Source organism: Periplaneta americana, chromosome 4, assembly GCF_040183065.1.
Source record: "Periplaneta americana isolate PAMFEO1 chromosome 4, P.americana_PAMFEO1_priV1, whole genome shotgun sequence".
NCBI lineage: Eukaryota > Metazoa > Arthropoda > Insecta > Blattodea > Blattidae > Periplaneta > Periplaneta americana.
In genome coordinates this window covers 193,599,941-193,613,545 of record NC_091120.1, presented here as the reverse complement: position 1 = coordinate 193,613,545, position 13,605 = coordinate 193,599,941, and the positions used below count along the sequence as shown (strand labels likewise).

The 13,605-nt window shown below is 36.2% G+C and overlaps 1 protein-coding gene across 6 annotated transcripts in view; it reads right to left on the bottom strand.

Annotated features, from left to right (window-relative positions):
- The window catches only part of gwl (serine/threonine-protein kinase greatwall), a 39,437-nt gene that overhangs the window by 15,375 nt on the left and 10,457 nt on the right, over window positions 1-13,605 (bottom strand). For all 6 annotated transcript variants that reach the window (XR_011331891.1, XR_011331892.1, XR_011331890.1 and 3 more), the window contains exons 5-7: window positions 12,081-12,312; window positions 7,553-7,650; window positions 4,819-4,933 (exon numbers count right to left, since the gene is read on the bottom strand). Coding sequence is in view for 1 of the 6 variants with exons in the window: in XM_069824555.1 (XP_069680656.1) it covers window positions 4,819-4,933; window positions 7,553-7,650; window positions 12,081-12,312 (445 nt within the window). In the remaining 5 variants the exon portion in view is untranslated. The remainder of the gene's footprint in view (window positions 1-4,818; window positions 4,934-7,552; window positions 7,651-12,080; window positions 12,313-13,605) is intronic.

Sequence of the window (13,605 nt, the reverse complement as noted above, 5' to 3'; positions counted from 1 at the left end):
TTCAATTATAAAAATCATAAATGAAGTCGAATTATATTTTTACAGATACACTGATGACAAAAAAAATGTTTTTCAATCTGGCAGATGTCTTAAAATAATCTAAAATAACATTTTCTTCAAATATATTATTTTAATGTACCGAAGTACATATGATATTTCCATGCAGATATTCTGCGTCATCATACGATGAAAGAGTAATGGAACGGAGAAAAATTCTCTCCGGCGCCGGGATTTGAACCCGGGTTTTGAGCTCTACGTGCTGACGCTTTATCCACTAAGCCACACCGGATACCCACCCCGGCACCGGACAGAATTGTCTCAGATTAAGTTCCAACAGAATCGTCTCAGATTAAGTTGGAACTTAATCTGAGACGATTCTGTCCGGTGCCGGGGTGGGTATCCGGTGTGGCTTAGTGGATAAAGCATGAGAACGTAGAGCTGAAAACCCGGGTTCAAATCCCGGCGCCGGAGAGAATTTTTCTCTGTTCCATTACTCTTTCATCGTATTTTCTTCAAAGTTGGAAGCCCAGTTCCAACACGAAAAAGAATATTAAAGTTAGTGGATAAGTTTAAACAGGTTCCGTAACTGACTGGAAAAGAAAACGAAGATGTCATATGCTGCCAGGAAATTTACGTCAAAAAGCTTGTCTAGATGCGCACGTAGTCCTCCCATTCTCTTCTACACTTCTCAGATTCCTGTCAAGTTATCTGATCCTACTAGTAATTCATAATCTACTAAAGTAGGCACGCTCTTAGAATGATTCCTCATATCAACAAAAGCACATGGTCGTTTCTAATATATTATTGGTGGTTCATTAGCGCGTAACATTTCTGGCCGTGGTAACACACAACACAGTATAAGCAGGTCACTGTTGAAAATGGAGGTGTATTTAAAAATAATATAGGCCTAATAAATATAATTATGGTAAAAGTAAAAAAAAAAAACTGTAAATTATAAATACAAAATGCAGGCCTAAATACAAATATGAAGTTATAAATTATTGATTAATCATTATTATAATTGAAGTCTCCTATGGCGGACTTTTGGCAACAATTCTTTGTAAATGGTCTCTACATCACTGCCTTGATGTGGTGAATGACAAAGTACTCACCATTAGTAAAAAGAAAATTTTTCACTATTAAATATTATTGTCAGCATATTAGTCTACTTTATTAATAGCATACTGTATATTATATTTTGGATATGATGATGGCAGGTTACGCTAATTAGGTTAAAACAGAATCATAGGACTTACGTGAATAACTTAGTTGCTATCAGACAACATGCAAATTCCTTTCGAATCAGATGGTAACACACAGCACAATTCATTTTGTAGATTGTAGTGACTATTACACTCTTACTACGTCATACTATTTTTGACCAATAAAACGGTACGAAAGGACGTATTTCAACCAATCATGGCTGCTTATCACACAATTTTATCGCGTCCCTAGCATTTGTTTCTTTGTTTGCCAACATTTGAAACTGCGCTGGACGTCAAAAAATATATATATAAAATTACAAACCACTCCAGTCGATGCACAGCAGTTTCAAATATGACTCGCATTGGCATTCAAGAACAAGAATTAATAAAAATCACTGATCATACCTATGCATCTTCTGAAATCCGATTTACAAATAAATGAAGAGCACCATTCGGAAATCCTGAATAAGTTGAATACACCATGTAGGCCTAAATCAACGAGTTCCACTTCTATTACGCACACGTCCAATATAACATCAATTGAACCACCAACCACATTCAAATATGAAAATTGTACATTCAATAATTATTCCTTTTAAAATTATTTATTCGGAAATCCTGAATAAGTTGAATACACCATGTAGGCCTAAATCAACGAGTTCCACTTCTATTATGCACACGTCCAATATAACATCAATTGAACCACCAACCACATTCAAATATGAAAATTGTACATTCAATAATTATTCCTTTTAAAATTATTCATTCGGAAATCCTGAATAAGTTGAATACACCATGTAGGCCTAAATCAACGAGTTCCACTTCTATTACGCACACGTCCAATATAACATCAATTGAACCACCAACCACATTCAAATTTGAAAATTATACATTCAATAATTATTCCTTTTAAAATTATTCATTCGGAAATCCTGAATAAGTTGAATACACCATGTAGGCCTAAATCAACGAGTTCCACTTCTATTACGCACACGTCCAATATAACATCAATTGAACCACCAACCACATTCAAATTTGAAAATTGTACATTCAATAATTATTCCTTTTAAAATTATTCATGTTTATTTTTTATGTCATCGTCGTTAATTAAAACTTTTCTAACACTTATGTATATTAGTTAGGTTATGTTATAGCTTCTGCTCTGAGAGGATAAAAAGAACTTCTGCTATATGATATTATGGATAGTCACGTATCAGAGATTGTTTAATATTAAGATTTATTGAATAGTAATCATTACAGTGTCTGTATAAAGACACTACTGCCATCTAGCATGCATCTAGCGTAATATTTGTAATGAGGTGGTACAATAATACTTTTGAAGACAGTTGTATTTTCGTAAGTCAATTAATATTTTATTGTATTGGAGTACTTCGTTACTTCTAATCTTTATATACTTACTTCTAATCGTGTAATAGTCAATTAAATCCCACTCGTGTTTTGATTTTCTCTAGATAAATCAAAACGTCTAGTGAGATTACTGTTGACAAATAATTTACTCCCACGTAATTCACAATACCGAACACAATTCACTCCTCTCCCATAATAATACCACAATTTATTGATACAGCTGAAACCTGCCCATCTGACATGCCACACTTCAATTAAGGCTTAATCTGTAAGTGTAAGATTACGAAATGGTGAGGTCAGGGAGGTCGAATACACATCCTTTATGCTGTGTATTAGTCATGATGACATCATTCAAAATGCAATCATTCATAAAACATTATGTTAGGCCTACTATTACAGCATAGTGTCATAGTGTATACTTTAATCTGACCGCAATATACAACTTTTCCGTGTTTTGTATTAATGCGCTCTACTTTTTATTGCTATGAAAATACACTAAGGGACAAAAAAAAGCGGACACTTTAATATTTGCTGGTATTTTGCAAAACATTATCTTCTCATACAATATTATGGTAGCCATCTGTTGTTATGGAGACGTGTATACATTGTTGACTGTGTTTTGTTTTATAAACAAGCCATTACAACCAAATATTCCAATTTTGCTTTCGGAGTCTCAGCTATAACAATTGTGTCTCAACCATTTTGTGCTTCATTATCGTTATCATTCGTTATTTCTTTATTTTTACATTTTCTGAGTTTAAGTGGGGTTGTAACATTTGTCTTAAAACAAGATGCGACCTGAAGATGTGGCTCGAGCTGTAGCCCTTTACGATGATGGACGCAGTGTACGTTACATTGCAAATGTTATGAATATGGCTAGAAGCACAACCCATGATGCCATAAAACGGTATAGAGAGACCCTAGAATATACCAGAAGACCAGGTTCGGGTCGTCCAAGAGCTACAAATCCAAATGAAGACAGGTATATGGTGTTGAGAGTTCTTAGGGAGCGCAACCTGCCAGCTACTAGTGTAGCCCAGCAATTTGTTAACATGCATGGACGCCCAATTTCGGCCAAAACAGTTAGAAGGAGGTTGAAAGCAAGTGGACTGATATCAAGTAGACCTGCAACTGGTCCCAGACTTCTCAGGATGCATCGAGTTGAACGATTGTGTTTTGCAAATGATCACAGGGATTGGAGAAATGGACAGTGAAGCTGTGTTCTGTTCACCGATGAGTCCCGTTTCAATCTGTGCTCACCTGATGGACATGAAAGAGTTTGGAGAAGGAGGGGAGAACGATTTTCACAGTGTTACATTTCTGAAAATGTGCCGTATGGAGATGGTGGAGTGATGGTTTGGGCAGGAGTGTGTACGGATGCTCGTACAGAGTTGGTTTTTGTTGAAAATGGAAGACTAACAGCTAATAGGTATATAAATGAATGTTTGGCTGATCACGTTGTGCCATTTGGCCAATTTGTAGGCGATAATTTTGTTTTAATGCATGATAATGCACGGCCGCATATTGCCCATATGGTCGGAGATTATCTCCAAGAAGTGGGAATCCATGTTCTTCCATGGCCAGCAAGGAGTCCAGACATGAACCCAATTGAACACGTGTGGAACATGCTGGGACGGCGTGTTAAGAATAGATGACCGAGACCAGAATCGTTACAAGAGTTGAGGTGAGCACTTGGCGAAGAATGGGAACTTATTCCTCAAGAAGACATTGCTAACCAAATTGAGAGCATGCCAAGATGTATGGATGCAGTTATTCAAGCCAGAGGGGGTAATACCTGTTACTAAAAAGAGTTTTTAATGTTTAAGGCACCATTTTTTTTTTTCAAATGTTGTCGTATAAGGTGCTAAATGAAACATTATTTTCTTTAAATGGGTTTCATTTTGAAATAATTGGCAACAAAATACAAGCAAATATAGAAGTGTCTGGTTTCTTTTGTCCCTGAGTGTAATGCATATACTGCTGTAACAATACAAATCTGCAACTAAGTTTTCGTTTAATACTTGTTAAATAGCAATATTGCACCCTTTAAAAACCAAGAAACCATTTATAAAGCAGGACCAGTACTAATTGTGCACTGATGTACTTTGGTGTACAACCAATTGCAAGACCCCTGCCCACGTGCATTTGTTGAAACAACATACCATTCGAAGAGCATGCTTAGTACACAACAATAACAACGAGGATGATGATAATGTAAACTAAAACAAATTATTTCTATACACACCTAGTGCTTCATCATTCTTCACCAGTAAGGGTGTCAGATCCTGTGTCGGATCATCACTGTTGGATAACGGACTGAAATGAGCATCTCCTGGTAGTCTGCCACTCTGACCTGAACCCTGCAACAAAACAAACATACAAACTTCAGACATCAACTACAGAAGTCGTCTAACACAATCACCATCATTACTGTCTGTGATTGTAAACTGCAGACTTGGAGAGAGTAGGAATGGAAACAGCCATTCTTTTGGCCTGGGGTATAAAAATGTGATTTTTATGGTGAAACATCATCAGTTTTGTCGCATAGATACTTGTAAGTCCCAGAAAGGAGGCAGTGTGCATACTGGCCTATACGGACTCTGCTGTAAGTTTCACTGAGACACATTTTAATTAATCCAACTAGTTTCTTGGGAATACAAAATTCAATGAGAATATTATATAAAACTTCTCTCTTAACCGAGTCATATGCTTTTTTGAAATCTATGAATAACTGATGTACTGTACCCTTATACTCCCATTTTTTCTCCAATATCTGTCAAATACAAAAAATCTGATCAATAGTCGAGCTATTACGCCTAAAACGGCACTGATGATCCCCAATAATTTCATCTACATATGGAGTTAATCTTCTCAAAATAATATTGGACAACATTTTGTACAACATCAACAAAAGTGATATTCCTCGAAAGTTACTACACTACACTTAGGTACAATTATGGATTCCTTCCATTGTTCTGGTATAATTTCCTTTTCCCAAATAGCAAGTACAAGCTTATAAATTTCGCTAGATAATGCGCTTCCACCCTCTTGTATTAATTCTGCTGGAATTTGATCGATACCTGGAGACTTGTACTTTTTCAGCTTTTCTATTACAATTTCGACTTCAGAAAATGTATGTTCGGGTATAAATAATTCAACAGTTAGTATTTGAATTTCTTTCTGATCATTTCTATCGCAATTTCGACTTCAGAAAGTGTGGGTTCGGGTATAAATGCCCCAGCAGTTTGTATCTGAATTTCTTCCCTATCATTTCTATCGCAATTTCGACTTCAGAAAGTGTGGGTTCGGGTATAAATGGGTCAGCAGTTTCTATTTGAACTTCTTTCCGATCATTTCTATCGCAATTTCGACTTCAGAAAGTGTGGGTTCGGGTATAAATGACTCAGCAGTTTGTATTTGAATTCCTTCCCTATCATTTCTACCGCAATTTTGACTTCAGAAAGTGTGGGTTCGGGTATAAATGACTCAGCAGTTTGTATTTGAATTCCTTCCCTATCATTTCTACCGCAATTTTGACTTCAGAAAGTGTGGGTTCGGGCATAAATGGCTCAGCAGTTTGTGTTTGAATTTCTTCCCTATCATTTCTACCGAAATTTCGACTTCAGAAAGTGTGGGTTCGGGTATAAATGGCTCAGCAGTTTGTATCTGAATTTCGTCCCAATCATTTCTATTTGCCCTATGTACATTTAGTAGTTTCAAACCAAACCCTTTAACTCTATTAAATATAGAGTATAATTTAAATTTAACAGAAGAAATACTGAAATCAGAAGTAAACACTGAAATACTGAAACAATTGTCTTTAAAGACAATTAATAGTAGGTACCCTCCACAAAACTGGCTTCATTTATACACCGACGGATCCTTGATCTCCAGGGAACAAAGTGCCGGTGCAGGTGTTACGTGCTGTCTCTTCTCACTTTATAGATCTCTCGGATATGGAACAACAAGTTTTGATGGAGAAATCGTCGCAATAAGTGAATCTTCTATGCCACATCAGTAAATTTAAGAATGCAGTTATATTGTCAGACTCCAAACCAGCTATTCTATCAATAGTCTCTAAACACACACCTTCATCTCAAACAGCAGAAATAACTAAAATGCTCTCTCAGTTCACAACACTCAATAAAAGAATTATATTCCAATGGATGCCATCCCATTGTGGAATCCTGGGAAACGAGAATGCAGATGCTTTAGCAAAGAAGGGCAGCACTGCTACTTACAGACCTGTTACTAAATCTAGTATTACTCTGTGAAAAGATTTATTAAATCTACATACTTAGACTTCAACAAACAAAATTTGATAACACAATCTCAAGGGAAAAAATAGAACTCTCTGCATCATAACCCACAGTTAATTCCCGATTTACCACGCAAATCGTCTGTAGTTGCATTTAGGTTGGCAACAGGCCATGACTGTTTGGCCAAGCACCTGCATAGAATTGGAATATATCAGTCCCCTAACTGCCCATTGTGCAATTCTAATCAAGAAATGGATTCGAAACACCTCAAAATCTGTGCTTCAGTGGCTGACCATGACAATATCTTTGAAAAATATTGACGTGCAAGAGGTCAAAATGACTTTATTGTCAAACGCCTGGCATTAGAAAACAACAACATCATTTAGTAGTTGCCCAAAATAGTTTTTCCATCTGTTGAGGATGGAATGAGAGTCTGCAAGCAAGTGTTTATACATTACTAGTAACTAAAAGCACAGTAGCCATCTTCAGTACAGCTTGTTTAGGCGCAAACAGTAATTCTTCACAGAAATAATTTTGTATGCCTAATATCGAAAAATTGTTTTCAACAAACATCATAATTTCAACTGACATCAATTTAGTTTCAAAATCAGACTCCTTTATGTAATACAACAGCCCAACCAAAAAATGACAGGATTCTGGAGGGTTACAAAATCACAAACATTTTTTACAGTTTTGAAATACATACAAATGCATACTTACAAATGAGAGATGTGATGTAAGTGACAGCAGCTGTCCAGGGGTGCGACTGAAGGAGAGACCTGATTCTGACTCACTGACCAGGTCCGATATCTCCAGATCTGCACACACATTCACAGTGTAAATACATGTTAAGTGCATTCAAGTCATGTACTAAAAGAAAAGAAGAATTGTCTTCAGTTGTCAAGTGTTACTATTCTTCTTTTCCAACACTTGTTTCTATATATCCATGAGGTCATCAACACAGAATGAGTTTAATCCTCAAGAAATAGGTAAACGACATAGGCCATGTTTGTTGTTGATATTGGGTATTGCTCCTTTGTTTTGTTAACAAATGAATGCAGCCATATATTAAAAACAAGAAATAAAAAAATGTTATCCATATTACTATTACAACCAAACTTCATTAATATGTTCCCACTGTAAAGAAGTCCACTAAAATAAAACACCCACTGAACAAAATGTTCACATTCCAAGGAAGAAAATGCTTAAATGAAAATGAAAAAATTTTTGGAAAATAAAAGAATTTTATTTAAATAGATATATTTTAAAATGCCAAAATATCTGTATCCAAAATATCCATCATTAATAGTCCTCACTGCAAAAGATCCATTTATGTACAGGCCTGTTCCATAATCCAATATTTCCATGACTATCGTATGGAAAACCTCGAAGCACATTAAATATGTAGAGAATGGAGCGAGGTGGGCCACGTGGAAACTTCTGTTTCCATGGTATGAGTGACATCAGAGTAAACGTTTTATGTCAAAATGTTACAATCTTCCCCTTTTGTATCTAGAAACATAGACGTTTCACGTCAAAAGAAACAAGAAAAGCAAATCACGTTCTTTAAACGCTCTCAAAAACAACGAAATACAATAATGAGTTATGAAATTAACCCCTCAACCCAGTATTTCAAAGCTCCGGTGCTACGCACTGAAGTGGTATTTAAATCCCCTAATTGAATTAAATTGTTATATAAAACAGTTATATTACCGGTTGTTCTTTATGGTTGTGAAACTTGGACTCTCACTTTGAGAGAGGAACATATGTTAAGGGTGTTTGAGAATAAGGTGCTTAGGAAAATATTTGGAGCTAAGAGGGATGAAGTTACAGGAGAATGGAGAAAGTTACAGAACAAAGAACTGCATGCATTTTGTTCTTCACCTGAAATAGGAACATTAAATCCAGAAATGCATATAGAGTGTTATACTGGTGACAGACTACAATACGAATCGCGATTAGCACTTATTGCAATCAGGCCGATCCCGATTACCGAAAATGTGGTGACACACTAGGTCACACTTGGTCCCGTCTGGTCAACAGCTGAATTACCATAGAGGAAACAATTTTCTCTATGTAGGTACATACATATATGTTTCCCTCTAGGACAACACCTAAAGTTCATACTTTCTTTTGATGTTTGTTCATTGTTTTTTTCCCTTTTTTTTTTGTTGTTTCTTGCAGCTTGATATGGGAATTTATTTGTTAAAAATGTTATATGCTTTACAATGTAATCTGATATAATTTATATCATTACTATTTATATTATTTTGAAAAGAGATTTTATAACCTATAAAAATTATATCATGCCAAAAATTTAAATTATTTTGTAATAAAACATATTTTTAAAATCAACCCTAACCTCAATGACAGCGTCGTAATGGAGACTGCAATTGAAAATCTGAAAAAGAAACCAGTTCCAGTTTGTAATCCATTATTTATTGAAATGAAACATCTTTCAACAGCCTTCTATAGCTCTCTATATAAATGCAGTCTTACTAATAAACCGTGTATAGTTTTTATACGAGACTTATGCAGAGTTGAGACAGAAAACGTTACTAATAAACCGTGAATAAGCTATGGACGTATAAACAGGCTGTAACTATACAATGGGAATTGCTATGCAGTAGTTATATACACGAAACCACTTGTTTAAGCGTTGTATATAGAGAAAAAATGGCCGCCCCTTTAACAGCTGTTCGTATCGACTGTCATTTTATGATGATGTTTGCCTTGTAACCACAGAAGAACAAACCAAAGATCATAGAATTATTAGAATAATATTGCTGTAGCTTGTACTCTTTGACCAAAATGTAGTGTGGTAATCGATTAGAGCCAATTATACTATCAATATTTAACACGCCACACTAGAGCACTCTACCGGATGCAATAGAGAACCTCAGATATTCTATTATCTTTCGTAACGAAGTAATGACGAAACTATGACGTAGCTGTGTAACAGTTATACTCGACGTATGTAGTAATTATTAGTAAGGAATTTACACACGACTTATAAACGAGCTACTCATTGTATAAGTATAAGACAGTTAAATGTCTGTATATAGAGTTTTTATTAGTAAGACCGATGAAATATGAATAATTTGTCTGTCATTTGTTAATATATTTCTTTTCACTTTTCTCACATCTGCATTAAATTTCTCCACTATTCTAGCCATTCATTTTCGTTTCTATTTCATATAATACAATGGAAGGGGTAACAAAATTCCACAGCAGAAGCTATCACGACTTCCTAAATAATATAAATCAAGGTGATTCGAAACCAAAGATTACTAAAATGTTACTTTCGTCCACTGGGCCGTGCCTCAGCGCGATTATCTTGTTCTTGAAACAGGATTTAGCTCCTAATCGCGATCAGGATGGTGACACTCTACAAACCCAATCGCGATTAGGTCGATAATCACAATTAGTGACTGTAGTCTGTCACCAGTATTAATTGGGAGGCCAGAGAGAAAAAGACCTTTAGGAAGGCCGAGACGTAGGTGGGACGATAATATTAAAATGGATTTGAGGGAGGTGGGATATGATGATAGAGATTGGATTAATCTTGTGCAGGATAGGGATCGATGGCAGGCTTATGTGAGGGCGCCAATGAACCTGCTTACTTACTTACTTACAAATGGCTTTTAAGGAACCCGAAGGTTCATTGCTGCCCTCACATAAGCCCGCCAGCGGTCCCTATCCTGTGCAAGATTAATCCAGTCTCTATCATCATATCCCACCTCCCTCAAATCCATTTTAATATTATCCTCCCATCTACGTCTCGGCCTCCCTAAAGGTCTTTTTCCCTCCGGTCTCCCAACAAACACTCTATATGCATTTCTGGATTCGCCCATACGTGCTACATGCCCTGCCCATCTCAAACGTCTGGATTTAATGTTCCTAATTATGTCAGGTGAAGAATACAATGCGTGCAGTTCTGTGTTGTGTAACTTTCTCCATTCTCCTGTAACTTCATCCCGCTTAGCCCCAAATATTTTCCTTAGCACCTTATTCTCAAACACCCTGAACCTATGTTCCTCTCTCAGAGTGAGAGTCCAAGTTTCACAACCATACAGAAGAACCAGTAATATAACTGTTTATCAATTCTAACTTTCAGATTTTTCGACAGCAGACTGGATGATAAGAGCTTCTCAACCGAATAATAACACGCATTTCCCATATTTATTCAGAGTTTAATTTCCTCCCGAGTGTCATTTATATTTGTTACTGTTGCTCCAAGATATTTGAATTTTTCCACCTCTTCGAAGGATAAATCTCCAATTTTTATATTTCCATTTCGTACAATATTCTGGTCACGAGACATAATCATATACTTTGTCTTTTCGGGATTTACTTCCAAACCGATCGCTCTACTTGCTTCAAGTAAAATTTCCGTGTTTTCACTAATCGTTTGTGTATTTTCTCCTAACATATTCACGTCATCTGCATAGACAAGAAGCTGATGTAACCCGTTCTATTCCAAACCCTGCCTGTTATCCTGAACTTTCTTAATGGCATATTCTAGCGCGAAGTTAAAAAGTAAAGGTGATAGTGCATTTCCCTGCTTTAGCCCGCAGTGAATTGGAAAAGCATCAGATAGAAACTGACCTATACGGACTCTGCTGTATGTTTCACTGAGACACATTTTAATTAATCGAACTAGTTTCTTGGGGATACCAAATTCAATAAGAATATCATATAATACTTCCCTCTTAACCGAGTCATAAGCCTTTTTGAAATCTATGAATAACTGATGTACTGTACCCTTATACTCCCATTTTTTCTCCATTATCTGTCGAATACAAAAAAATCTGATCAATAGTCGATCTATTACGCCGAAAACCGCACTGATGATCCCCAATAATTTCATCTACGTACGGAGCCAATGAACCTGCAGGTTCCTTAAAAGCCATTTGTAAGTAAGTAAGCAAATAGAATTAAATTTGCATGACATCATTTTTTTACTTTTATTTTCGAAATGGTTAAACATATTGCAACCATATGGTAGCAAAAATCAGACACTCTGCAATACACTCGAAAAAACTGCATGAAAATATCTCAAACAGATTATGAACTGTGGCCAATTTTGTGCAATCGTGCATGATCGTACACGAATGTGTAAAACAACTATAGAACTAACCTACAGAGTTGTGTACATACGTACGGCAAACCGGCCTGAGGTGTTAAAAGCAGTTCATTAAGCAAGAAGCTGTTAAAATTGTATATGATTTATATGAAAGACACAAACCTCTCTGGAATTCTGTTATGCGACTCAGACCAAAGTCTGTAAGTTTCACATGGCCCCTGTCAGTAAGCAGCATGTTGTCGGGTTTAAGGTCTCGATGAATGATTCCATGGGAATGGAGATATTCCAAAGCCAGCGTTATCTCAGCTGCGTAGAACACGGCCATGTTCTCATCAAAGTAGCCATAAATACTCAGCAGTGATTTCAAATCACCACCCACGAGATACTCCATCACCTGTAAACAAAACAAAACTGTCGTTGGTAACTTCCAGCACAACAACAGAAAATCTGATACCCTTCTTTAATTATACCACAACATGTTACTGTAAGAGAATGCACTAGCACCGCAGTTAAGATGAGCTGCATACCAGAAGGTCGCAGGTTCAATTCCAATAGGATTATGGATTTTCTCCATTTGTCTGTTCCAGACATTATAGCCCTAGGGTTCACTCACAGCCTCTTTGTCTATAAGAAAGTAATTCTGAACTATAATACCTTGAAAACTTGTTACATAAGTTAAAATATACAATGAGAATATTGGAGTGAAACCACAAAACTGGCTTCATTTATACACCGACGGATCCTTGATCTCCAGGGAGCAAGGTGTCGGTGCAGGTGTTACGTGTTGTCTCTTCTCACTTTATAGATCTCTTGGATATGGAACAACAAGTTTTGATGGAGAAATCATTGCAATAAGTGAAAGTCTCAGGAATCTTCTATGCCACATCAATAAATTTAAGAGTGCAGTTATATTGTCAGACTCCAAAGCAGCTATTCTATCAATAGTCTCTAAACACACACCTTCATCTCAAACAGCAGAAATAACTAAAATGCTCTCTCAGTTCACAACACTCAATAAAAGAATTGTATTCCAATGGATACCATCCCATTGTGGAATCCTGGGAAACGAGAATGCAGATGCTTTAGCAAAGAAGGGCAGCACTGCTACTTACAGACCTGTTACTAAATCTAGTATTACTCTGTGAAAAGATTTATTAAATCTACATACTTAGACTTCAATAAACAAAATTTGATAACACAATCCCAAGGGAAAAAATGGAACTCTCTGCATCATAATCCACAGTTAATTCCCGATTTACCACGCAAATCGTCTGTAGCTGCATTTAAATTGGCAACAGGCCATGATTGTTTGGCCAAACACCTGCATAGAATTGGAATTATATCAGTCCCCTAACTGCCCATTGTGCAACTCAAACCAAGAAATGCATTCGGAACACCTCAAAATCTGTGCTTCAGTGGCTGGCCATGATAATACCTTTGAAAAATATTGGAGTGCAAGAGGTCAAATGACTTTATGTCAAACGCCTGGCATTAGAAAACAACAACATATATTCATGTGTTGTTGTTATTACACTTGAGTAGAGATATATTTTAGCTTAAAAATTAAAATAAAAGAACATGCAAAATTGGTTGAGTTAAGAAGATAATTCTGGATTCTGACAAAGTGAGTAGCTACCATTTTTAATAATTAAATTATGCTTTTTAATTTATGTTAGGAAATTGAAAA